At 36.2% G+C, this 24,010-nt stretch overlaps 2 protein-coding genes across 3 annotated transcripts; one reads left to right on the top strand and one right to left on the bottom strand.

Annotated features, from left to right (window-relative positions):
• Window positions 1-6,324: 6,324 nt before the first annotated feature.
• Window positions 6,325-15,710, top strand: LOC110725936 (transcription factor bHLH128-like). Of its 2 annotated transcripts, none has more exons than XM_021905404.1 (6): window positions 6,325-6,880; window positions 13,014-13,384; window positions 13,603-13,725; window positions 14,059-14,124; window positions 14,973-15,041; window positions 15,231-15,710. In XM_021905404.1, exons 1-6 carry the CDS (start codon window positions 6,475-6,477, stop codon window positions 15,282-15,284), a joined length of 1,089 nt encoding a protein of 362 aa, XP_021761096.1. In that variant the 5' UTR covers window positions 6,325-6,474; the 3' UTR covers window positions 15,285-15,710. The 2 variants fall into 2 exon arrangements, with proteins under 2 accessions (XP_021761096.1, XP_021761097.1); XM_021905405.1 differs by having other exon boundaries at window positions 6,326-6,880; window positions 13,032-13,384.
• An 89-nt stretch (window positions 15,711-15,799) lies between these two features.
• On the bottom strand, window positions 15,800-23,652 carry LOC110725935. Its single transcript, XM_021905403.1, has 5 exons — window positions 23,131-23,652; window positions 20,220-21,227; window positions 19,554-19,745; window positions 19,173-19,385; window positions 15,800-18,248 (listed from the first exon to the last, which is right to left on the bottom strand). Exons 1-5 carry the CDS (start codon window positions 23,275-23,277, stop codon window positions 16,143-16,145), a joined length of 3,666 nt encoding a protein of 1,221 aa, XP_021761095.1. The 5' UTR covers window positions 23,278-23,652; the 3' UTR covers window positions 15,800-16,142.
• Window positions 23,653-24,010: the final 358 nt, after the last annotated feature.

Here is a 24,010-nt window from a genome sequence, read left to right as displayed (position 1 = left end):
AAAATCATCTCAGACGGTCTCAAGAAAAAGATTGAGCGAGCAGGCAGCCTATGGGCGGATGAACTACCACATGTTCTCTGGGCCATTAGGACGACTGAAAAAGGGGCGACTGGAGAAACTCCATTCCTCCTAACTTATGGTGCGGAAGCTGTTCTTCCAATAGAACACTACGAGCCGACTCTTCGAGTAATGCTATATGACGAAGAGGCAAACTGGGAAGCCATGCGCCTGGCATTGGACTCACTTCCTGAAAGGAGGGGCAATGCTGTCTTGCGCCATGAAATTTACCGCCTGAGAATGACTAGATTATACAACAAAAAAGTACACAGGCGTCCTCTCAAAGTAGGGGACTTTGTACTTAGAAAAATGAAAGCAGTTGGTAGGGCTAATGAGTCTGGCAAACTAACTCCCAACTGGGAAGGACCCTACCGAATTTGTGAAGAAGTCGGGGATGGTACCTACCGTCTGGAAACACCAGACGGACAACCGTTGCCTCGAACTTGGAATGTAGATAATCTTAAGAAATATTTCTTTTGAATGATGTAAATAGTCAAGAGCTACTTAATAAAAGTTTGCATACTTACTATTCAATTTTGTACTAAGAGGGGCATGCCTGCTGAAAAACAGTCGGCTACTCTCCATGTTTAATTTTTATTTAAGAGGGGCATGTCGTCTGTACCTTTACAGTCGGCTACTCTCCATTGAGTATTTCACTCTATCTTCAGAGGGGCATGCCGTCTGTACCTTTACAGTCGGCTACTCTCCATTGAGTATTTCACTCTATCTTCAGAGGGGCATGCCGTCTGTACCTTTACAGTCGGCTACTCTCCATTGAGTATTTTACTCACAATAGGGGCATGTCGTCTGGACATATAGTCGGCTACTCTCCATAAGAAGATGGCCGACTGGTTCCAAACACATAGCCACCCCCCTAATACTTAGCTAAAAAGATTAGGGCCTGGCCGACCCTGTGCCTAACAGGCGGCTACCCTCCTTTTACTTAGCACCTACGTTCACCAAGAACTTACCAAGGCCACAGGCCGAATGATCAGACCAGGCGCCAAGCCAACTGATCAAATCTTCAAAACTAATACGACCTGTCCCAACATCATAGCAGGCGTCCGGCGGCATCCCTCCAGATGAAATTCGTCGCAGAGAGCAGCTCCCTTTTGGGTGGAACATTGTTCTATAAACTAATTACACGGCACCTATACGACTGTCCCCAAGGGCAATCACGTAGTCGTTTTTGAGACAAGGATAACTCTATCACTAACCAAACCAGTGGTAGCAGTTGACATCTGAGTCAGATGACCGCCTGTATTACTTGGGATAAATGCAGGGGGTACCTCTTGAGTTAATAGCCAACATTGGTGAATCAAGGGGTCTAGCCGGCCTCCGCCGCCTGGTACCTCTACTTCTCAAGCAAGAGTGACGGCGACTGAGTAACACCAACGTTAACTCATAGTCACTCCCTCAAACTTAGTATGGAACCTAAAAGGTTTTGAGTAGACCGCCTGTTTTTTGGCAAACAGCGGCACTCAAACCCCTATTCCTACTAGGTAACCTCTTGAGTTAATAGCCAACAAACATTGGCGAATCAAAAGGATCAGCCGACCTCCGCCGCCTGGTACCTTTACTACTCAAGCAGGAGTGACGGCGATTGAGTAACTCCAACGTTAACTCATAGTCACTCCCTCAAACTTAGTATGGAGCCTAAAAGGTATGAGTCGTCCGCCTGTTTTTCGCAAACAGGGGCTCTCAACCACTACTCCTGCTAGGTTAACAACTTATGAGTTAAAAGCCAACAAACATTGGCGAATAAAGGGGAACAACCGGTACCCACCGCTTGATATCTCTATTACTCAGTTCCTTGGCAACTAAGTAACAATCCTGTTCACTTGGTCAGACCACTTTCCTACTTGGTTAAATTTACAAATGACAGGACCGCCTGCCTAAAAAGGATCCAGTCTTTAGAAAAGTTCGAATACTGATTGGATAAATGGCCGACTGATCGTCTATCCTGGAAACAGACAACCAGTCGTCCAGGGGCATAGGCGGCGTGACTAACTATCCGTACCTGTCTGCAACTATCGGCTATGTAAAACAGTCGGTATAGTGAACAATTGGATATTAGAATATTCAATACTTAGACAAATTTGAAGCAAAACAAAAATTCATTAAAAAGAAGCCGGTCATTAAAGACCGACAAAATATTCAAAGCCCCGGCCCCCTGGCCGGGTAAATACAAAACAAACGACACGCAGGCCGTGGAAAGAATACATAAAGCTTAAGAAGGGGGCAGATCTTCAATATTAGCAGCTGCCGCCTGGTCAGCACTCTTCTTGCTGGACTCGGCTTCAGCTGCATCCTTTTTTGATGCAGTACCCCCAAGCGGCACAAGCGCCACCACCGGCTCCTCCTCCTCCAACGCCTCTTCCTCAGCAGCCGCCAGGATCTCTTGATTATATGTTTTTTCCCAAGAGGCAAAGTCGGCATTGGGGAAGAGGCGGCCCCAAGTCATGCACTGGATTTGAGCGGAGTCTTCCATCATCTCCCGGACCAGCTCTTTCTTCTCTTGCTCGGCCTTTTCCGAGAGCTCCTGAGTAAGACTCTTCTCCTGGGTCACCAGGCGTTCCTTTACGTTGGCCAAGGATTTCTCCAAGGCTTCGTATGAGTACATTTTTAGGCGAAGAGGTTTCAGCTCGGCCTTGAGATTGGTGATGGTTGCCTCCAGCTCGCCATTCCTCTTCTGGGCCGCCTCTAACTGAGCCCGAACAGCGGCGGTAGCCTGCGCCTGATAATAAAGAATATCAATGGTCAGAACTTCATTTTGGGCAATTTGAAACATTGCCTTATCACAGTCAGAGGCGGCCATAGCTTTTGCAGCCTTTACCTCTTTGTTCTTCCGGTCAAGCGGCTTGCGAAGGCCGTTCACTTGGAGCAGGGCCTAAGTACAAAGGAACAGGCGTCAGTTTCCAAACAAAAATAAAACAGGCGTCCTGGAATTCAAATACTCAAAAATATGCTAAGTATACCTCAGCAAGGACCCCTGCAATCCCGTCTAGGTCAAGGGTGCCGACACCCCTGACCGCCTCCCTTTCAGCTGGAGGAACGGCTCTGATCATAGACTTGGCCACCTCTACCAAGTCAGGCTCCTAAGGGTCGGCTGCATCAAGCATAAACAAACGGATTAGACCTAGTAAAAAAGGGAGCAAGTCTAAAATTTACAAGGACAACTTCATACTTCTAGGCGGCCCAGTTGGAGTTTTAGAAGAAGTGGCCGGCTGTTTCTCAGCCGCCACATGTTTCCTGGCAGATCCAGGGGAGCTCGCAACAGCCGTCCTCCGGGCCTTGGGGTCCGGCTGTTGGGAAGATGAAGCTCTTGGAGCACCCGTCTAAAAACGAAGAAAAAAGTCAGTATGCATAAACACAACTCCAAAAAGAGGGTGAAAGTTTCGGAACTCACCAAGGGTGCCCCCTTCTTGGGGGAGTCGGTTGAAGCTTGTTGCATGATGGAGGCCCGCAACATGGCCGCCGCAGTCTTGGAGGCGGTAATCTTGCTCATGGCGTCAGCTGCAAAAACAAACAGCAAAGTTAATAAAAGTCATAACAAGAAATGTATGGAACAACAGAGTATTCGACAGGCCGACTACCTCTTGAGCACCGACTGCTGAGGCCACAGGCGGCCAAAAAGTACTTGTCGTAGAGCCATTTGAAGCTCGGGACGCAGTGCAGGGGTACTTGCTCTCGTACCCCTGAAGTAGAGTCGACCCTCGACTCTACTTTAAAGAGTCCTTTATCAAGGATCTCTTTCTTAGCCTTGGGGGGAACAGGCGGCATGCTACGGCCGCCTGCAAGAAGGGGCGGATTCCTGTTCCACCTATTGAAGCGCTTGTTCAGCTCAGTGTCTGAACTCTCAATGATGAGGAAGGTACTCCGCCAGTACTTCCACTTGTTTGCTTTACCTCTCGTCATGAGGTAGCCCCTGTGGCTTGTCAATTGATATCAGCCGGTACCGCCTGCCTTAGGGGTCCGGCTGAGATAGTTCATATGGGCGAAAGCCTCGAAGCTCGGCTCCACCCCGTGCAGTTCGCACCCGGCCACATAGCCGAGTACGTTGACCCAGGAGTTTGGGGCTAACTGCCATAACCCCAACTCATACCCATCCAAGATCCGCTGAACAGCCGGATGTAATGGGAAGCGCAGCCCTGCCTTGATGGCCGCCTCGTAGCAGCCAAAGCAGGCGCTATCATAACTGGTACCAGCCGGCCAGACGACTGTGTCTTCTGGATCCGGCACAAACACTAGAAAGTCGGGGCCCATGGTGTGGTTTGCAATAAAGCTCTCCACTTTCTCTTGCATGGCTGTGATCCGGCCCCGAGGTACCGTGCAGTAGTAGGGGGTATTTTGCTCTCGGTAAGAGGCGGATGGCTCCGCCCAATTGTCCCCCTTCTCAACTGCGTGAGAAAGCCTCGCCTCTTGCAGGCGGCTGTTTTTCTCTTCTGTGTCCAAAGAAGCATGGCCAGAAGAGCTTGACTCGGAATCGTCCTCTGACGAGTCCGAAGAGGACGACTCCTCCCCTCTCCCGGAGGGGCCCGCCTCCTCTCTTTGAAAAGAAGCAGAATTGTTAACTGTCAAATGGGAAGGGGTCACTATGACTCCTCCCTCATAATTGCCGGCTTTCAGGCCGCCTTGTCTCACTTCCACATCTGGCGCCTGGTCAGATGTTTCACTAATCGGCACCCTGTGGGAGGAGCCGTCTGAATTTGAGATCCTAGCAGTCTTTTTTGTTCTGGCCATCCTGCTCTTCATAGACACAGATACAGTCGGACTTTGTCTAAAGGGCAAAGATGGGTCCGGAAAAGGGCAGGCGGCACTCCTAGTCCTAGATTCAGCCGTCCCCGGTGACCGGCTGATCACTAACCTAGGTCGTGTCGTGTGCTTCCGTGGTGCCATTTCAAAAAATAAAAAGAAAATTAAGAGTAAGAGAACCGACAGTTACCTGAACGAGTGACGATTGATGAAGTGCTGAAAATCCTGTGCAGTCGGCTTGTCAGAACAGGCGGTAGGCAGAAAAGGTCCAAAATGTCAGAGCAAGTTCAGGGGTCCGAATGTTCTCTCACAAAGTTCTCAAGTGTGAAAATGACTCAAGACAACTCTCCCTTATATAGGCGAAGTGAGAAGGCGAAGGGTCACTTTCAGAATTCAAAATTTGGGCGGGAAAATCTCTCGGCCTTTCGCCGACTGACACCTGTAGCAGGCCGTCGCATGTTACAGTGCGGCACCTGTCACAGGTAACACGTGACCAGTCACGTGCCACCTGTGAGGGGCAAATGATTAGGGGATTTTGCTCCCACCAATCAGAATGCGCCACGTGGGCCGATCAGGTCCTGCCAAGTGTCCCCCAGTTGGAACTGTCAGGGCTTGCAACGTGGCACGCGCTTATTCGTCCACCATGGACCTATTATGTCATGACACGTGGCATACTCCATGCCTAATGGAGAAACCGGCCACCCAGGCCCAACTTTCGAGGGAAGCCCAATCAGCCCTAGGTTAACCTAAACCTAGGATTGGCACGTTTCCCAAGGTTATAAATACCTCCCTTAATCCTCATTAAGGGGGGATTACGGAAAAAACACATTGATTACACACAGAGTTACAGGCTGATTACGCTAAAAACTCACACTAAACACTCTCACCTAGAGAGACCCACTCACTTTAATTTCCGCATTAATTACTCCTTAATCGAGTACTAACTTGACCGTTGGAGGCGGAGCTCCCACCACCAGGAGTCTCCGTTGTTTTGCAGGTACAGGCGTCCGGTTCTAGTCTCGGAATTGTAACTCTCCCGCAGGACATCAGAAAACCCCGAAACAGATATCACCTTATCGGTTGGGGTAGGCCGGTCGGGACTCTCTAGTTGCATTAGGTCACTTCTGTTTTGATTTACTGAATTGAGCTAAACTGAACTGATTATAGCTGAACTCGAGTGAACTAATTACTATTATAATTGAAGTGGTTAGAGTTGAAATGAACTAAACTAAACTGAAAATAAGTTGAAAATAACAGGCCCTAAATTTAACCACGCTAGATAATTGTACCTATACAAATTTAATTTTACATGGTCATCACATCACTTAGTGTTATTTTGGCTCCAAATAATTTTTAACACTTCTTCTCCATAACATATTTACTAAAAAATTAATACAAGTTGTTGAAAAAATACACACATTAATTTCTATCTAAAGACATCCAATTTGAGTATACAATTTAATAATATTGATTAATTAAAAACAAAAAATAAACGAAATTGACTTGCGCTCTGAAGTCTAAAACCGTACTGTTTAAATAAATCAAACGATACCGCTTTTTTGTTTTCTCCCACTTTCTCATATTTGCCCATTGTTTTCTTTCTTTCTCTCTCTCTTTTCCCAACTCCTAACCCTCATAAGCTGAATTATCCCTACACCACCAATGTACTCCTCTTCTTCTTCCTCTCAACAGCAACAATCATCCTCCAACAGCCAATCTAACAACAATAACCACCCTAATCTCATGCGCTACGACTCCGCCCCGAGTAGCCTCCTCTCCAACACGGTCGACTCCATCGTCGGTAACCATCACCACCACCACAACCACCAAATACACCAACACCACTTCTTCGAATCCAATCAAACAAAACTTAACTCGTCAAGAGATACGCTCACCTTGCTCCATCAAGGTCCGTACGGTTTGACCAAGTCATCGTCGAGTAATAATAATAGTAATAGTAATAATAATAATGCGATGGATTCTACGTCCAAGACGACGTCGTCTTCGAATTTGATTCGACATAGTAGCTCTCCGGCGGGGTTTCTTAGTCATCTTGCTTCTGATATTGGTACTTTTTTTTTCTCTTCTTTTGTTTTTTAATTTTTTTGTTTTATGTTTGTAAAATAATGATCAACTTGCACCTTTTTGTTTTGAATCTTTCTTTTACAACTTTTTGGGTTGATATTTTATGAACAACTTGCTTAACTAATTTAATGTTTTTATGTCATGTGCAAATTTAATATATAATACTCAAGTATTAGAAATTACTAGGTTGAGAAATTTTTGAAAAGCTTTACCATGCAACTAGAGACAATTGGAATTTTATTTGACTTATTAGATATGCTTTGGGAAATTCCAAGTTTATCTGCTTAAAATTTACATTTAAATGACAATTTTACATTATTTTTTTTTGGTGGATATTTTTGTAATAATGATATAATAATATGTACCAATATTGTAGATCTCTCTCATTCATGCCCTACTTGTCATGAATTTATACAATTGTGCGTGTCTCAATATATTTGTGAAGAAACATGAAATGTTTAACTCTTTAATCTAGGAATTGAACTGTGGTAGACTCAATATGTTTATGGTACTTTATAATGGAAATTACGGTAGATTGTGTTTTATTCACCTGATTTTTACTTATCTGAACTTATATGATTTTATTTAAACTTATTAGCCCTTATTAAAACTTGTTTTAGTTATAAATTAAATTTAGTAGCTCTGATTAACACTTATCACAACTTATCTGAATTTATGTTTCCTGAACTTATCTTATCTGAACTTATTAACCCTGAAATAAGATGAGTGTAAATAAGGTGAATAGAACAGGGCCTAGTCATTAGGCTGCATATAAAGAGTTAAAAACAAAAGTAAGAAATTATATTAATTACATTATTTGTGCATGATTTTATCCTAGATTCATAAATTAATATCAAATAAGAAAAAAAAAATATGATACATATTTTTAACCATAAGAGCTACATATAGCAATAATATCAATATATCATTACTGTTTTATAATTCCCAAAAAAATAATTCCCAAAAAAATACTAATGTAACAACTAAGTTACGAGAAATATTCTTTTATATCGAGATGACTTGATTACATAAAAATCTAACATAAAATAACTGTTTTACCACTCATTTAACTAGTCATTAAATGGATATATACCTACTTGGCTACTATATATTAGCTTTATAGAACGAGAATTTTCTCATGTATTCAAAATCTTGACTAAGGAAGTATTCCTTTTTTTTTTTTTTCCTATCACTAGACTTTTATTTTTTAGCTTAGGAAATTTCCACAAATAGATTTCAAGTCGTTTATTTGGTGCTACATTTTGATTTGATGTCATTAAGACATCAACTTATTTAATTTATGCCCAATTGCTAATTGGCATATGTTAAATTACAAAAAGAAGCTTTGTTGCTAAAATTCCTATAGAAAAGGGATTAAATATAGAAATGGTCATTGTTTGGAAATATATATATATATATATATATATATATATATATATATATATATATATATATATATATATATATAGAAATGGTAATCCCTGGGAGATTTATAAATTCTTCAATTTTGAATTAGGCTTAATTCACTTCAACTTAATTTGCTTAATTGAAGTTATTTTTATTGATTCTCTATTGTATTTCTTCTTTAAAGTTATTGATTTTTATTAATCCCAAATTTTTTCACTGAACTGAAATTATTTTTATTGATTCTCTATTGTATTTCTTCTTTAAAGTTATTGATTTTTACTAAATCAAAATTATTTTTACTGAATTAAAATTATTTTTACTGAATATCATATTTTTTTTTAAGGTGAAATGAACAAAACCTTAGTCAAACATAAGACGATTCTCATTTTATTTCTTCAAATAAAATTATTAATAAAGAATCTTGTTCGTTTATGTTATTGTTGAATACAAGTCAATAAAATCTCTTTCAAAATTAATTATTATAATGGCTTAATTCATCCTAATACATGTGTAATGGTATTTATCAGCTTATTTCTATCTAGTTAATATGTAATTGAATTAGAATCATAGATGGATGCAATAAATCATTTTTAAAGAAAGAGGTAAACCAACTGTATCTATTTAATTTAGGTTATAACTTCATTGTGACAAAATTTCTTTTGTTTATACTCATCATTATATTGTACAAAAAAATATTATACTCATCATTATATTGTACTTTTATAAAAATTTTATAGATCCTAATTCACATACAAATTAATACTCTACCAACTAATATATAAAAGTATATTAAAAATATGTGTATGAGATATAGTTTGAATCGTCTCGATGTTTAATTCTCTGCGTCTTATAACATATGGTTTGTTTATCCGTAATTTTTTCTATATTTTTTTGTGGAAAGTGTGAATAATATTTTCAAAATGACATTTAATAACATAAATAATTGGTCAATACCTTTTTTTCCCTTTCTTTCTAACATTTAAACATAACAACCAGTTTATGCAGATTTAGATAAAAGTTTGTTTGTTTGTTTTTTTTTTTTGGATGGAGATATAGGTGTATTTTATATGGCATACAAAAAATTAAATGATGGCAAAAAAAAAAAAATTATTGAAAGATAAATAAAATGTCTGGTATTGTTGCATTGTGGTTTTTTTTTTTTTCAAAATCATATAATGATTCAAAAATTAGTCAAACATATTAATATCATGATGATTTTGAAAACCGAAAGCAACTCCAATGGTTGGGAAAAGGGATTAGCTTGCAAATCTTAAAAATCTCAAGTTATTAGCTATACCATTGTTGCACATCCAGTTGATTAGCTTTGCCAAGAAAATTAGCTTGGTAAATATTTATTAGATAAAAATTATTATTATTTTAAAAATAAATTAATTTACAACTAGTTTAACCATTGGAGCAACCAATAGCTAGAATTGTTTTAGCTTAAGAAGATGATGTGACATGACAAAGTATTAAATGAATTAGCCAACCATTGTAGTTGCTCTAACAAAAAAGTGAAAAAACCTTTTTTCTTGTGTATTTGGCCTTTTATTTTTAAAAAAAAAATAATAATGTCAAACAAGCTCTAAACTGGTGTATTATGATAAAATTATGTAACTTTTATCATATTTGCCAACGCATAATTTTAACGATTAATACCTTTGACTTTTAACATTATAACATTTTAAAAAATCGATATTGATAAAATTTAAGGTTGAAATGGTTCAAACAAGATCTCACATGAAAGTATATTTTAACATAGCGATAATCTTAAAAACTACTCAGTTTGTGAATAGTGTCAAAGATTAAAATGTGTCAACTAAAAAAAAGTAGGTAATATTAATTTTGTGATCGAGGGAGTAAAATATTCATTTTGGGAACAATGGAGTAAAATATTACTCCCTCCATTTTAAAATACTTGCTTAATTTCTCCATACGCGGAGTTTTAGGAGAAATTGGAAAAAGTAATAGTATTTGGAGGTAGTGGGTTGGTGGAAGAATAAAAAATTTAAAATTAAAAACCAAAAGTAGTGGAGAGAATTGAAGGAGAGGGAATATGGAATTAATATTGTTGGGTCCACTTGGTGAGAGAAATTAATTAAATATTGTAAAAAAATTCCAAATAAGGAAATGGTGCAAGCTATTTAAAACGATCGGAAAAGAAAAATGGAGCAAGTATTTAAAAACAGAGGGAGTAGCTGTTAATAAGTATGTAAATATAATATGCTTTTAAAGATAAAACTAGTATGTGGCCTGGCAATGCCTTGAGTTGCTAGTTTATACTTCTTTAATTTGATAATTATAATCAACTGTTTGTATAGTTAGTGTGTGGTTTGGGTGTTGTCTGAAGTGATACATATATATAATATACCTTGTGAAATATAAATAAAATATATATACTTCATATGTATTTATTTTCTAATCTTGTGAAATATGAATAAAAATATACCTCTAATTTACTTAATATATTAAAGGAAAATATAATGTTAATTATGTGAAATTAAGACATTAATCAAAGTTGGTTGAGATGGTAAATGTATGACCTTTGTATTTTGGAGGTTACGAGATTGCTCAAAGCATAATTTATTTTGTTAAATGAAGTAGCAAGCTAAAAGTGACACTTTTCCTTTGAAATGAACGTCTTTTAATATATGAAAAAATACAAAGACAAGTGGAGAGAGTTTAATACTATACGTATTAGTTAATTTTTTTGGTCCTTAGATTTTGATCATGATTATTAGAAAGAATAAGTAAAATATTCATAATTAGGCCATATTTTCTTCATTCGATTCTTATAATATTTAATGAAAAAATAAGTTTTATTCGAATTAACTAGTTTATCTTATTTTAATTTATTTAAGCTTATGAGAATTAGAATAAGTGAAAATAAAGTGAATATAATAGGATCTAAAATAAAAACTTCAAAGAACAAATATAATAAAAAATTGGTAAAAATTATTTTTAATCTATAAAAAATAATCTAAAATTCAATAAAAATATTACCACATAAAATTATTCATTTAGCTGAAATAAGTTGAAAAGAATAGATTATTACATGTGTCATCTCTTTATCACTATATGATATAGTGCCATGCACACAGTAACCTTAAGTTGAATAATCTATATCTATCTATCTTTATATTCAATATAAAAGCCAAGGCCAAGGATATGGAGGGAGTGTGAAAAGTTGGTGTCCAACTTTTGAACTGTCTAAATTGCTCATAAAATTTAAAATAATAATAATAATAGACATGTTGGACAAGATATAGCTATGGAGCGAGGTAGTTGTTAGCCGCATGTATAGTTGTTAGTCTAAGTAGCAGTTCGCTGTGAAAATAGATAATTAGTTGACTAGCTATTAGTTGTGAAATTCTAAAAATATAGAAGAAAAACTCCAACAGTTAGTTACCTAGCTTTTCACAAAAGCTAATAATATTAACTATTCAAAATGCTACTCCAACCACTAAACACAACTCCCATCATTACATTGCCTAACACTAATATTTTTTTACTTAATAATGGTTTGAATAAGTTTAACCACTAAAAGCTACTCAAATGCCAATACCGAACACGCCAAATGCATATCCTTTATAGTAATGTTAGTTTCCTAAATTTAACCACAATTTAGAATCTTCCAAAGGTATAAAAAAGGCCTTAAAGGGAAACTCAACATATTAAGTTATTAATAACATCAAATCAAATAATATACTACTAATATTACACATGTACAGAATTATACCCTTTATACAATCAAGAATTTTCATAAAATATGAAAGAAGACCTCAAAAAAATTAGATTATAAATAATTGAGAAGCTTTTTAAACTTCAAAATCAAGTTTGAAAGGCATTATACAAGATTTTGAAAGGCATTAAACAAGATGTTGGAGTTGTAAAAGCAATTATACATGTGAAATATCAAAATCATAGTACAAATTTGCGGAAAACAGGCATCGCCGTGTATATAGTGTTAATACTTGCATATACTTATGTATTAAAAAGTGTTTCTAAAAATGTAAAAATGTCGATGTGTCACATGTACCCCCCCATTCCACAATCTTTGTTTCATGTATAGTTAACTAAAAATGTCATCGAAGAGATTGGAATATATACTAGATAGAGCTCATTGAATGAAGACCACACTTATTAGTTATTACTTTTTTAATTAGTTACTACATAAATATATATTAAATTGTGTAGAGAAAAAAAAAAAAAAAAAAGTAATCCAAAATAATTTATTGTTATTCTTGTATTATTATTATACTGACAATTAAAAAAAAAAAATTAAAATAAAAATTAACACAAGTCTTTCAAGCTCTTTAAGTAAGTTTTTTTGTTTAAATAAAAAAATACTCAAAGTAACGTCCAAAAGGAGTCTTCTTTGCTTCTCTACCACCAAGCTATAAATATCACTTCTATTCTCTATCTTTAAAATGTTCAAGTAAACTCTTATAAATAGTGCATAAACATTTATATTTGTTTTGATTATTGCTCTTATATGCCCTCATTGATTTTAATTGCCTTTTTTTAACTACTATGAATAACGTGTGGACATTTATACCCCTAAAGACATTTGTTTACATATTTGGTCTCATTAATGCTAATGTTAAAGGTCAAAAACTAAATGAAATTGTTATATACGTATGTCCATGATGAAATGTCCTATATATATATTTTGTTGAGAGCCAATTTGAAAATATTTACCTATGTAGGATATTCTGTTCCAAAAGGATTTGATGTGAACTACAACAATGGACTAGCTGGGAATTCATCAATAGGTCATGATCAACACATGTTATCAAGGTTAGGCTCTCAATTGAGCTTCACAAGAAAAGATCATCATTCTCTCTCTCAAATTTCAGAGGTGAATGAGAGTGTTCTCGAAGGCATGAGCTCCCATGGCCATGATGATCATGAACGTAAGAGATCAGTTCCTTCACAGTCTCGGTCACCCTCTGGATTTTCATTGACTGCTTGGGATGACAGCAATGAAAACAACTTTGTTATTTCGACATCATCAAACAAACGAGGAAAGACTATCAATGATGATATCCTTAATGGTTTAGGTGCCATTGATTCTCAGGTAACTGCTTTTTTCTAGTAGGTTTATTAAGAGTATTAGAGCAAGATGTATACACTTTACATTCATGCATTAGTCTGTTGAGTTTCTTAGATATGTGTTGTGCACGAACATGTATGTATGTGTTGTCAAACATTAGAGAAGATGAAATAAAATTGAATGTTGTCATAACTCATAAGACTTGTATATGTTCACAATTGTTTTTATTTCCATTTTTATAGCAAGCAATGGCGTTAGAGATGGCAACAATGGAGAGGCTGATGCGAGTACCTGAGAATTCGGTCCCTTGTAAAATTCGTGCTAAGCGTGGATTTGCAACTCACCCTAGAAGCATTGCTGAAAGGGTCAGTACAAATATATATGCTTCATTTCATTTCTAGTTGAATGTTAATTACTTCAGCATACTAAAGTTGAGATGAAATAAATTTGGCAATAAATTCATCTATGAAGTACAATTTTAGTAATTGATGATCTTATGACTGTTGATGATGGTGAAACATTACTCTCAAACTTCAATCTAAACAGAAACTATAAATTTACATTACTTAGAATGTAATCACCTTCAATTCGACTGATTCTTTAATACTCCGTATGCTTTCATGCTTTTCGTAATTTCGTGTATGGAATTGTTAGATTTTATCTTTACTTACATTCTTGTTATAATGTTCATGCTGCAGGAAAGAAGAACTAGGATAAGTGGGAAATTAAAGAAGTTACAAGAGCTTGTTCCCAATATGGACAAGGTGAATTTTCTATTTCAAGCTTCAACTCGTTTCATTTGATTTTGCGATTTTGAAAAAATATCATTTGTTTTTCTATTGAGAGTATGATTCTATAAGGGTTTTATTCTATATTTAAGTAATTACGAATTTACGATACTGTAGTAATTACAAGGTGAATAGGTAGGTTACCGTGATTAATTTATGATACCGTAGTAATACATTGTTCATGATAAGGAAATAATCTAGTTTTATGTAGTAAAGAAATTACAGGGTGAATAGCTAGATTACCTTTGCGTTTCATTATTTTTCTATTATAATAATAAAAAAATGATCTTATATTTACCCCTTTTCATTGACTTCATTGACATTGGTGACCAAGCTGCCAAAAGTACAATATATTTAAAGCTTAACAACTACTCAACTAGTCCATTCTTTAGAAAGACTGAATTACTATCTCTCCTTCTATTTTAAAAACTCTAAAAACAACTCATTTTATGTGGAATTGTGGAGTATTTGTTATGGAGTTTAGCTAAAATACAATAATTTATTGTCTACTACATTATTAGCTCTACTACTATAATTTTTACATCTCTACCATACCAATCTCAAACTCATTGAAGGGTATCAACCCCATGTTTCACTTTGGCTTGGACAAAATACGAAGAATTTCTTAGTTTTTGCGGTGATCAAGGGTAAAATACATGGGAATTAGAATTGCTACTTGGAATTTAAACTAACAAATACATGACTACGTGAGTACGCGGTATATTGTACTGGGACAAACTAAAATAATATGTAAAAAGTAATAATTTGGGTTGGGATATCTGCTATAACGATTTTTCCATTTGTTCTGTGCTGTCTGTTTGCAGCAAACAAGCTATTCAGACATGCTAGACTTAGCAGTGCAGCACATCAAAGGACTTCAAGGCCAGATTGAGGTAAACTCTCTAGATCACACGCATATATATATATATATATATATATATATATATATATATATATATATATATATATATATGTTGAACAAGGGACAACTGTCTTTTCCGAAACACTTCTTAGTTCAGTTATACTTTCTTGAATAGCCAGTTTTTCCATGGTCTAAACTCAAGCATTTGTTTTGGTTTTAGAAACTGAATGAAGACCTAGATCATTGCACATGTGGATGCAAGCCAAATAATTAAGATGCAGTCCTAACTCTGGAATGAAGTCTCGACTCTCAACAGGTTATGGCCGCCTCAATGGAAGCTTGGTTATCGAAGAATGATCGATTGCCAAAACTGAACCAGTGGATTTTTGTTTGTACATAAACATGTAATTTTTCCTTACTAACTAATTAATTGGGGAGGTTTAAGAGAGCTAAATAGATGATCCCTCCCTCTTTTCATTTGGTAGTTTTATGCTGTTCAATTTTTGTAAGCATTGTTCATGCAATTTTACTTTTGTTAATTGAACTAGCTTATCTAAATTCAAAGCATTTAGCAAGACTGCAAGAGTGTGCAACAGTAAAAGGCACGGCCTAAGCTGGTTTATAGTGTGATTTTACGGCTTTTTATGTAGTGGTTAATCTTAGCAAAACATTCCTAAATTTGAAACTAGAATTCCATATCGAAGCAATCTGGTTTCTCTAATATGGGTAAAATAAATACTGCACATACACTGTATTTAGTATAACTTGCAGTATGATTTATTTGTGTTATGAGATAAGAGATGCAGCTACCATAGTATTATTTCCAGCTAAATGGTCATGACTCTTGTTTAACTCTAGTAGGTGCACATTCTAATTAACTTGCTAGTTACATGTTTTGGTGAAACGAAAGGATGGTTGCACAATAATTTATTGTGTATTTGTATTGTTCAGCAAGAAAATTACATTATATCTCTCCTGGCTTCCACGAACAAAACTTATAAATTACTCTTGTTCTCAATGCAGTAAAGTTAAGCACCAAAAAAGAAATAAATGATAGACTTAACTCCTAATAAACAGCTATGCTAATTTATTCTACTAAAGATGCTTAAGAAAGAATTTTACCAAGTCTACTTCAACTGCTATCTTGACATTGGCGCTTTACCCTGGAGCGCAGCTGATCTTTCGAGGACAGGGGAACCTGTATTGCTGTAATCTTTGATGGCTTTTCTTTAGGAGGCTGTGCTAGGCCATCAAAATTTCCTTGTCTCTCCTTATTGTCCAGGTAGTGTTGATCTTCTGACCGATGATCAGGCTGATTATCTGAGGGGTTAGTCAGTGCACTTGCATCAAGAAGCTGACCTTCGTCCTCCAAGTTAACATCTATGGGTGACAATGCTTGTCCTGTTTCAGCTGTCTCATGAAATTCACTTAGTAGTTTCTCAGTTTTGGCATCGAGACAATCACCCACTTCCTTTTCTTTATCTGATAGCTCTTCCTCCAGCTTATGAGGCAGATTTAATGAATCTGCTAAATCTTGTACCATTGGTCTTCCTTGGCCATCCTTATTAAGCTGGCTGTTTTCTTGAAGATGCAAATTTATTGAAGCTGCCGGATCGTTATTGGTTCCTTCTTTTTGTTTTCGTGGCCTTCCACGACCATTCTTTTTGCGCATTCCAACTTGCAGCAGAGAAATCTGGTGTTGTTCTGGTGCAGAGGACCCGGCCTTTTGCTGAAGAGGCAAATTTGATGAATCTGCACCAACTTCCTTGGTTGTTTCTATTTGTTTCCTTGGCCTTCCTCGGCCACCATTTTTCAGTTGTTTAGTTTGTTGTTGAGATTGCTGATTAGTTGCTATTTCAGACAACCCTTCTTGTTTATGGATATGCAAATTTGAAGAACCTGCTGCATCTTCATTGGTTCCTTCTATCTGAAGTGATCTTCCTGAGCCATCCGTTTCTATAAGTTTATTTTTCTGCAAAGAATTCGGAATCTTGAATTCACATGACCCTTCTTGTGAGTTGAGAAACAAGTTTAAAGAATCCAGTTTGTCTTCCTTGGTTGGTTCTGTTTGCTTTCGTGGCCTTCCCTGGCCTTTCTTCTTCTGGTTGATTTGCAGCTGAGAACGCTGATCAGTTGCTATCTCAGAGAACCCTTCTTGTTGCCAAAGAAGTGAGTTCGACACAGCTATTGCATCTTCTTTAGTTGACTCCAATTGTTTCCTTGGCCTTCCTTGGCCACCTTTCTTCATCCGTTTGCTTTGCTGCTGAGGTTGTAAATTAAATGAATCAACCACTCCGTTGTCTCCTTTTTCTTTCTTAGGCCTCCCTCGGACATCTCTTTTCTGCTGCTCCTTTTGCTGCTCCAGTTCTACGGAAGGTTTTTCCTGCTGCTGAAGATGCTCATTTGATGAGGTTATTTTATCTTCCTTGCTAATTTCTAATTGTTTTTGTGGTCTTCCTTGGAACTCCCTCATCAACTGATTCATGTCCTGCTCACAGTTATCAAAGATTGTGGGGATATTTTCTTCTTCAAATGTGGCCACAGGTGATTCTAGATCCTGAAGTTGGACATTATTTTCATTTTGTCCTTGACCTTCTATTCCATGCTCGGGATTCTGCAAGGATTGGTCTGATAAAGGTGACTTGCTGATTGGCTGGTCTTGGTGTTTCTTTTGCTCACTTTGTAGATTGTCTGATGTCGTATGTCCAGCTGCAAGTATTCCTGATGGCTCAACCTCTAGATGAACTGTTTGCCTATCAGTTTCCTCCTGACTTTTGATATTAAATTGGCAAAGCATGGAGGTTGTCTCTTCTACAGTCAGATTGGTAACTGGTTCAGATGAAGCATCTTTCCCTAAAGGAGTATTTGCTGTCAGATTTGGCACTTCATGCTCTTCATGTCTTTTGATCTTGTCAAATTGGCGAAGCATGGAGGCCTCTTCTTCGAAAATCATATTAGTTTCTGGTTCAGAAGATATCTCTGTCAGTAAAGGAGACTTTTCTGTTGGTTTTTGCACTGCATCCTTTTTTCGCTTGCCGCACTTCTTTAACACTGTTCGAAGAGGCAAATCTTCGTCATCTTCCACTAGCATAAGCTCTTCAAGGCCATTTGGGTGCAAAGGGTCCAAATTCTTCTGTTTCTCCAACTGTTCAATGGGAACATCTAAGAGCATAGATGATGATGTACAGGCTTCTTCACTTTCCTTGAACTTTTCAGAATCCATCAGTGTTGCAAAATGCTAGAAAATAAGCATCACAAATTAGAAAAGGAAAAGGAAACATTCAGACGTATAAATATACATCTGTTTATATTTTTTTTTTTATTTGGGATGTGGCAAAACATGTTCTCCGCTTTGTATATGGTCTGTATATCAGACTTGACATTCGATCCTTCAATATTTCTTAACATACATACCGATTCTTTCCTTTACTAGACTATCATAATGTGTTTGGATGTAGATTGTATATAACATTCCTGCATGCTTGAATTCATTCCAAAGACAACTTTTTGAGCATCTACAAATGAGCACCGCACACTTACAGCATGCCAAAACCCATAGTGTGCAATAAACTTTCAGAAGTTGTTAATCAACACCTAATTTTATTATCAACTAAAGTCCTCTCAAATGAGCTAGACCTCAACAAAATGTTTTACATGAGAGAAATTCTAGCATGAAACATAAAAAATGCAGAGCCATTTCTCATTAGAAATCACTTATAATCTCTAAATTAATTACGTAAGTCACCCTTATATGTTTTGAAAAGTAAATCATGTTTATAACACCCAGTGTCACTCATGACCCATCTCAGAATTATTGTCAACCTGAACATGACCATCCCATAAAGATTTTATAACCCTCATTCAAGCTCTCACCTCATTTACCATCTGTACAACCCTTCTTTTGGCAATGATATGAGCCAAGTTCTATGTATTACTTTGACAATTACGAAACGAGAATCCCCCTAAGGCAAATTTTAATATTCAATTATTAAAAGTCCATGTTCTAAAAGATATTTATAACATAGCCAACAAAAAAATAAATAAAATAATATAAAAACTAGGTTAGCATGATAATGCTTACCTAATCAAGTGGGTATTTAAAGCTTTAAGAGTTTAGAGTTATACTTAAGAAGCTAGGAAACACGCCGAATTTTGCACATACCTTGCAACCAAGAGAACAAAATCTGGAGGAATCAAGTAGGCTGCGGCAACAAATTTCACAGGTGTGGAAACCCTTGCCTGCAGCTGTCTGAGGGCGGGCATTGAGGAACACAATCTTTGCACTGTTAATAACGTATGTTTGAATGCCTGATATGTCTAGGTGGCTTTGTATCTCATTCACTCTCACCACGTTGTGGTATGATGATCTTCTTACCTGCATTACCCACCTTATCACCATTACTAGCCATTTAGAGTGATCTAAAATAGAAATATTCTGATCATTTAAGACGAGGGAATCAGATTAGAAGTTAAGCATGTTAGTCGACACCAGATTATCAATTAACAGTAAAGGATATGATACGAGTATTAATGATTTAGGTACCTGAATGATACGATGATCCTGATTGTGGAAGTACAAACAATTGAGACAAAAGGCATCTCCCATGCAATCTAAACAGAACATGTTGCATTCACTCCTCTTTGAATATGCATGCAGTGAGCAAGTGACGAAGTACTGCCCCTTCAACATAGGCATCATCCATGGTGGCCCCGTTTCACTCTCCATCCCACTTGCCTACATTATCAACACCGGGATAAAAATTATATATAACAAAGGTATTTTCCCAAAAAAAAAAAAAAAAAAAAAAAAAAGAAGTAAAAAAGGTAAGCAATTGGAAACCAAACTATGAGTCAGTATTGTGACTTGTGAGCCGAGAATCTAGATCAAATCCAGTCATGCAGGTGAATGTATGAAATGCACAAACACAAAACACAACCATATTACTTATTACTGGCATTTCTTGATTGAAGTTTTTTTTATTTTTTTTTGTCCTAATAAAACTGATGAATCTACTATTTCTTCCTTTTCCAGGCCTTGAAGTCGTTGATTTATCAAGTATTTACAGAATTACAGCCATAACCACCAACTTAAGTTAATTTTAAATTTTAATCAATCTAATACAACTAATACAAGAGAAATGACACTAATATATAAAGTAAAGGACTAATCAAATAAGATTTTAGCTAATTCCAAACTTCAGAACTGTACCTTGGTCTCAAGACCTCTGTGAGACAAAAGCTCACGTTCTGGGTCATGGTCAAGCAGATTTCGACCCACAAGTAAAGCTGGGTGAGCTGGCATTGATTCCATATAGACTTTTATTTTTTGTTGGCTAGCTTTCAATTTTCTTTTCAGGGGATGCTGTTTAGAGAAAGCTGGGAGAGATGGATTTGATTCCAAAGAGGCTTCTGTTTTATCTTGGCTAGCTTTCGATTTCCTTTTTGGCTGATGCTTCTTTTCTTTCGGTGATGCTTCCTGTGCCAAACCACAGACAATCATAGGATTCATTCTTTCTGGTGACATGAGAGCATCACCCTCATAAGGAACTATCACAAGTTCGCTTTCCTTACAACCCAACTCTCTTACAGCAAGCTCAGCAGCATCACCACGAACATTTGATACTGCAGAAGTAAATAAGGTCAAGGATGACTTCTGCACACACTCATCAGGCTCAAGCATCAGTTCAGCAGCACTGGTAGCAGTATCATCATGCATATCCATCATTGTCAGACTACTGCTGATATTTCCCATATTCTGCTGTCCTACAACAGCTGCAGCTCCTGCAACTTCATCATCTTCTTCAACAACAAATGAACTCCGCCTCCTAGGATTCACCCTATTCCTCCCAAACAACACACCATCCTCTTCAAGTCCAATCAGATTATTACTCACTTCAACAACTTCTTCTCCACCTGCATTTCCCTCCTCACCCTTTATCACAAACTCATTTCTTTCCCTAGGCAAATTTTGATTAATCAGTTGTCTCCTCGAATTATGATCTTTGAATAAGGCCGCTGCTGGTGTAGTGTAACACTTACTAGTAGAAGAAGTATAACACACAATTTCACCATTCTTACAAAGTTTATTCAAATGATGGCTTAAATATGCACTATGTGCCCATGGTAAACCATCATAATTTGCCTTAATATATTTCGAAATTGACTCCTCATTTGATCCCTCTTTCTCATTCAACCCCTTAATTGCATTTTGTATCATCTACATAAAAACAATATGAAAACCTTGTTATAAGTTGTAACATCTAAAAGTATTATATTCCGTCCCTTTATTAGATTCTTACTTCTAACATTTATTCCTCACATAATTGAGAGAACTAGGAATCTAATTAAAGGGGGGGAGGGATTACTTTATTTATTTATTTATCTATACTTATTTTATATATTAAAAAGCGTTCCTAAAGTCGTTTATGTGCCACACAGGACCTCAAGAAAACAAGATCTACTTATTTACCATCTTATGATCTTATCCAATAACAATTGATGTCATCTGTGCATATAAATATAACTATAAATCGCATGCATCAATTAAAAAGGAAATACGAGATAAGCAGTTTGAAAAAAAAAATGAATAAAATCAACATTTTACAAACAATAGAGTGTTAAAAATTATCTCTCTATACTCTTTATCAATTAATACCATTATTTTTAACATTTATGCATAATATACATAATCGATGATAATATACTACCTCCGATCCAAATCACTCGCAACTTTAGGGTATTATTTGTGAGATATAAAATATTCCAAAGTTGCGAGTAATTTGGACCGGAGGTAGTATTTCATTATTGTCAAAAAAAATAATATATTTTATAAAATAACAATTTAATCAAAGTGGTAACCCGGTGCAACGCCCGGGCCGCACACTGGTTTATTATTAAAACGCAACATCCTGCCACATGTCACCCTTTATTGCGAAGAAAATTTTATTTATTTACTACTTCCTCCGTCCCCAAAAGAACGACTCATTTGGGTTGATTTTGCGGGTATTAAGAAACTTAATTTGCAAGTACAAAGGTATGGGAAAACACAAGTCAGTAATAATTTGCAATTAATATCTAGAGAGAGAAAGTTCTAGATGTAAGTTTTTATCTTTATCCTATGCCTAATAAACATAATGTAATAATGCACTAATCCATGTGATGCTTTATTAGCCAATAAAATTAAAGTATTGTTTTACAACAACCAATATAATTAAAATACACAAGATTGTCAAGCTAGTATTTTTAAAAGAAAGGGAAATGAATAGATGTTGGGAAAAACAAATAGGTTATTCTTTTTGGGAGTAAAACTAGGCCAAATGAATCGTTTTTCAGAGGGAGTGGCATTTATTTGTCTTTTGTGTTATCTATACTTCTATTACTTTCATATCGATCTTTAAATATCATTTAAATGAGTCATTTAAATATCATTCATATCGACCTTTAAATAGATTATTAGCATTACCTTGTTAACAACATCTCATCAATTATTATCTGGGGATGCCCCATTTTCTCCTAGCGAGTTACATTGCATTTTCATAAATAAAACAACAATTTCATTCAACTTTATTTAATAATATAGCCCATTATAATGAAAAAATTGTTGATTTATTCGCAAAAATGTCCGCATCAAAAACAACAAATTTCGTTTCTTGAGAAACAGGAAATTTCCCTTCTTTTTTTACGGTCATTTAAACATTCATTTGACCATGAACATCTTCAATTGTAGAATAATAAAATTAATAAATTTTAATATTTTGAAACTTTTCATGGAGATGAAGCCAATAAAGTATCAAATGACTTTTTTTTTAACCTTATTTTATTATGTATTCATGAAAATCAACGGTAAAAAATTTTAAACTTAAACTTTCAAAAGAGAACTGCAATTATTAGTGAATGGAAGTAATTTATTTCTTCTAAAACCATTAAATCCTAAATAATTTACCATGAAAATGTTCAAAGTATAAAATGAATAAAAATTCAGAAAATCCAGGTTACAAAAAACCCAGAAAAAACAATTAATTTTTTTTTAAAAAAAAAAAATTACAGAAAATCCAAGTTACAAAAAAAAAAAAACCAGAAAAAACATAAGAAAATATATAAAATAAATAAAAAGAACTTACAGAAGCATATGTGGGGTGAGTAGGAGTGTGAAGAACAGGGAAAGCAAGTAAAAGTTGTTGAATGAGGGCAATTTGGGAAGGAGATAAAGAGGGTGTATTTGGATTAGAATTAGCTATTTTAAAGATTGTTTCTTTCAATTTTTCCATTGATTTTCTTCAGGAGATAGAATTGAGAATCCTACAATTTTAATAATTTTGAAGGTGATTGATTATAAAATTACATACATTCTGAGAAAAAGAGGAAAACACAGAATGAATGATCAGTTGGAGGAAGAGCGAGAGTGGCGCTGTTAAGTGTTTGATGTGAGAGAAACCAGGGTGAAGTATTTTTTTTTTACTCCGTATATAACAATGTGATAGTTACCAACTTCCCACGTACTGAGTCAATCAGGTTTTATTACCAGTAAAAAAAGGGACTTGTTAAACATCGCCCGCGTTTTTCTACATAAAGCCCACAATTTATAAAATTTTGACAACTTTGCCCTTGTTCTAATTTTAACCTAAAACGAAATTTTGTCTCACCCAAAATGTGGAACAGCGCCGGATCGCCGAGGGACACCAAAGAGCCGCCGTCGTAGCCGGAAAACGAGGTCTGAAGTGGTTAAAAATCAAGTTTTGGCGGCGAACGTCTGGCCGGGACGCCGCCACCGTGGATGGGGCGCCTGGCCAGGACGCCATCACCGTGGCTGGGGCGCCTGGCCAGGACGCCGCCACCATGGTAGTGGCGTCCTGGCCAGGCGCCCCAGCCACGGTGGTGGCGTCCTGGCCAGGCGCCACCTCCTCGGTATATTTTTTTTAAAATCTTTTTTTTCGTTTTGGTTTTTTTTATTTTTATTTTGTTTGAATTTTGATAAATTTGAATTTTTTTTAAAAAAAAAAC

This window comes from Chenopodium quinoa, unplaced genomic scaffold, assembly GCF_001683475.1.
Source record: "Chenopodium quinoa cultivar QQ74 unplaced genomic scaffold, ASM168347v1, whole genome shotgun sequence".
Lineage (NCBI taxonomy): Eukaryota > Viridiplantae > Streptophyta > Magnoliopsida > Caryophyllales > Amaranthaceae > Chenopodium > Chenopodium quinoa.
Note: the sequence above shows the minus strand (reverse complement) of the source record. Positions and strands in the feature narration are given on the sequence as shown.

Excerpts from the sequence above, each read along its gene's own strand:
- LOC110725936 (XM_021905404.1), top strand. The coding sequence starts at position 6,475 with ATGTACTCCTCTTCTTCTTCCTCTCAACAGCAACAATCATCCTCCAAC. Across the intron at positions 13,726-14,058 it reads CTAGAAGCATTGCTGAAAGG|GAAAGAAGAACTAGGATAAG; the intron begins GTCAGTACAAAT and ends TTCATGCTGCAG. Across the intron at positions 15,042-15,230 it reads GACTTCAAGGCCAGATTGAG|AAACTGAATGAAGACCTAGA; the intron begins GTAAACTCTCTA and ends TTTTGGTTTTAG.
- LOC110725935 (XM_021905403.1), bottom strand. The coding sequence starts at position 23,277 with ATGGAAAAATTGAAAGAAACAATCTTTAAAATAGCTAATTCTAATCCA. Across the intron at positions 21,228-23,130 it reads CTCACCCCACATATGCTTCT|ATGATACAAAATGCAATTAA; the intron begins GTAAGTTCTTTT and ends GTTTTTATGTAG. Across the intron at positions 18,249-19,172 it reads TTTGTTCTCTTGGTTGCAAG|CATTTTGCAACACTGATGGA; the intron begins GTATGTGCAAAA and ends CTTATTTTCTAG.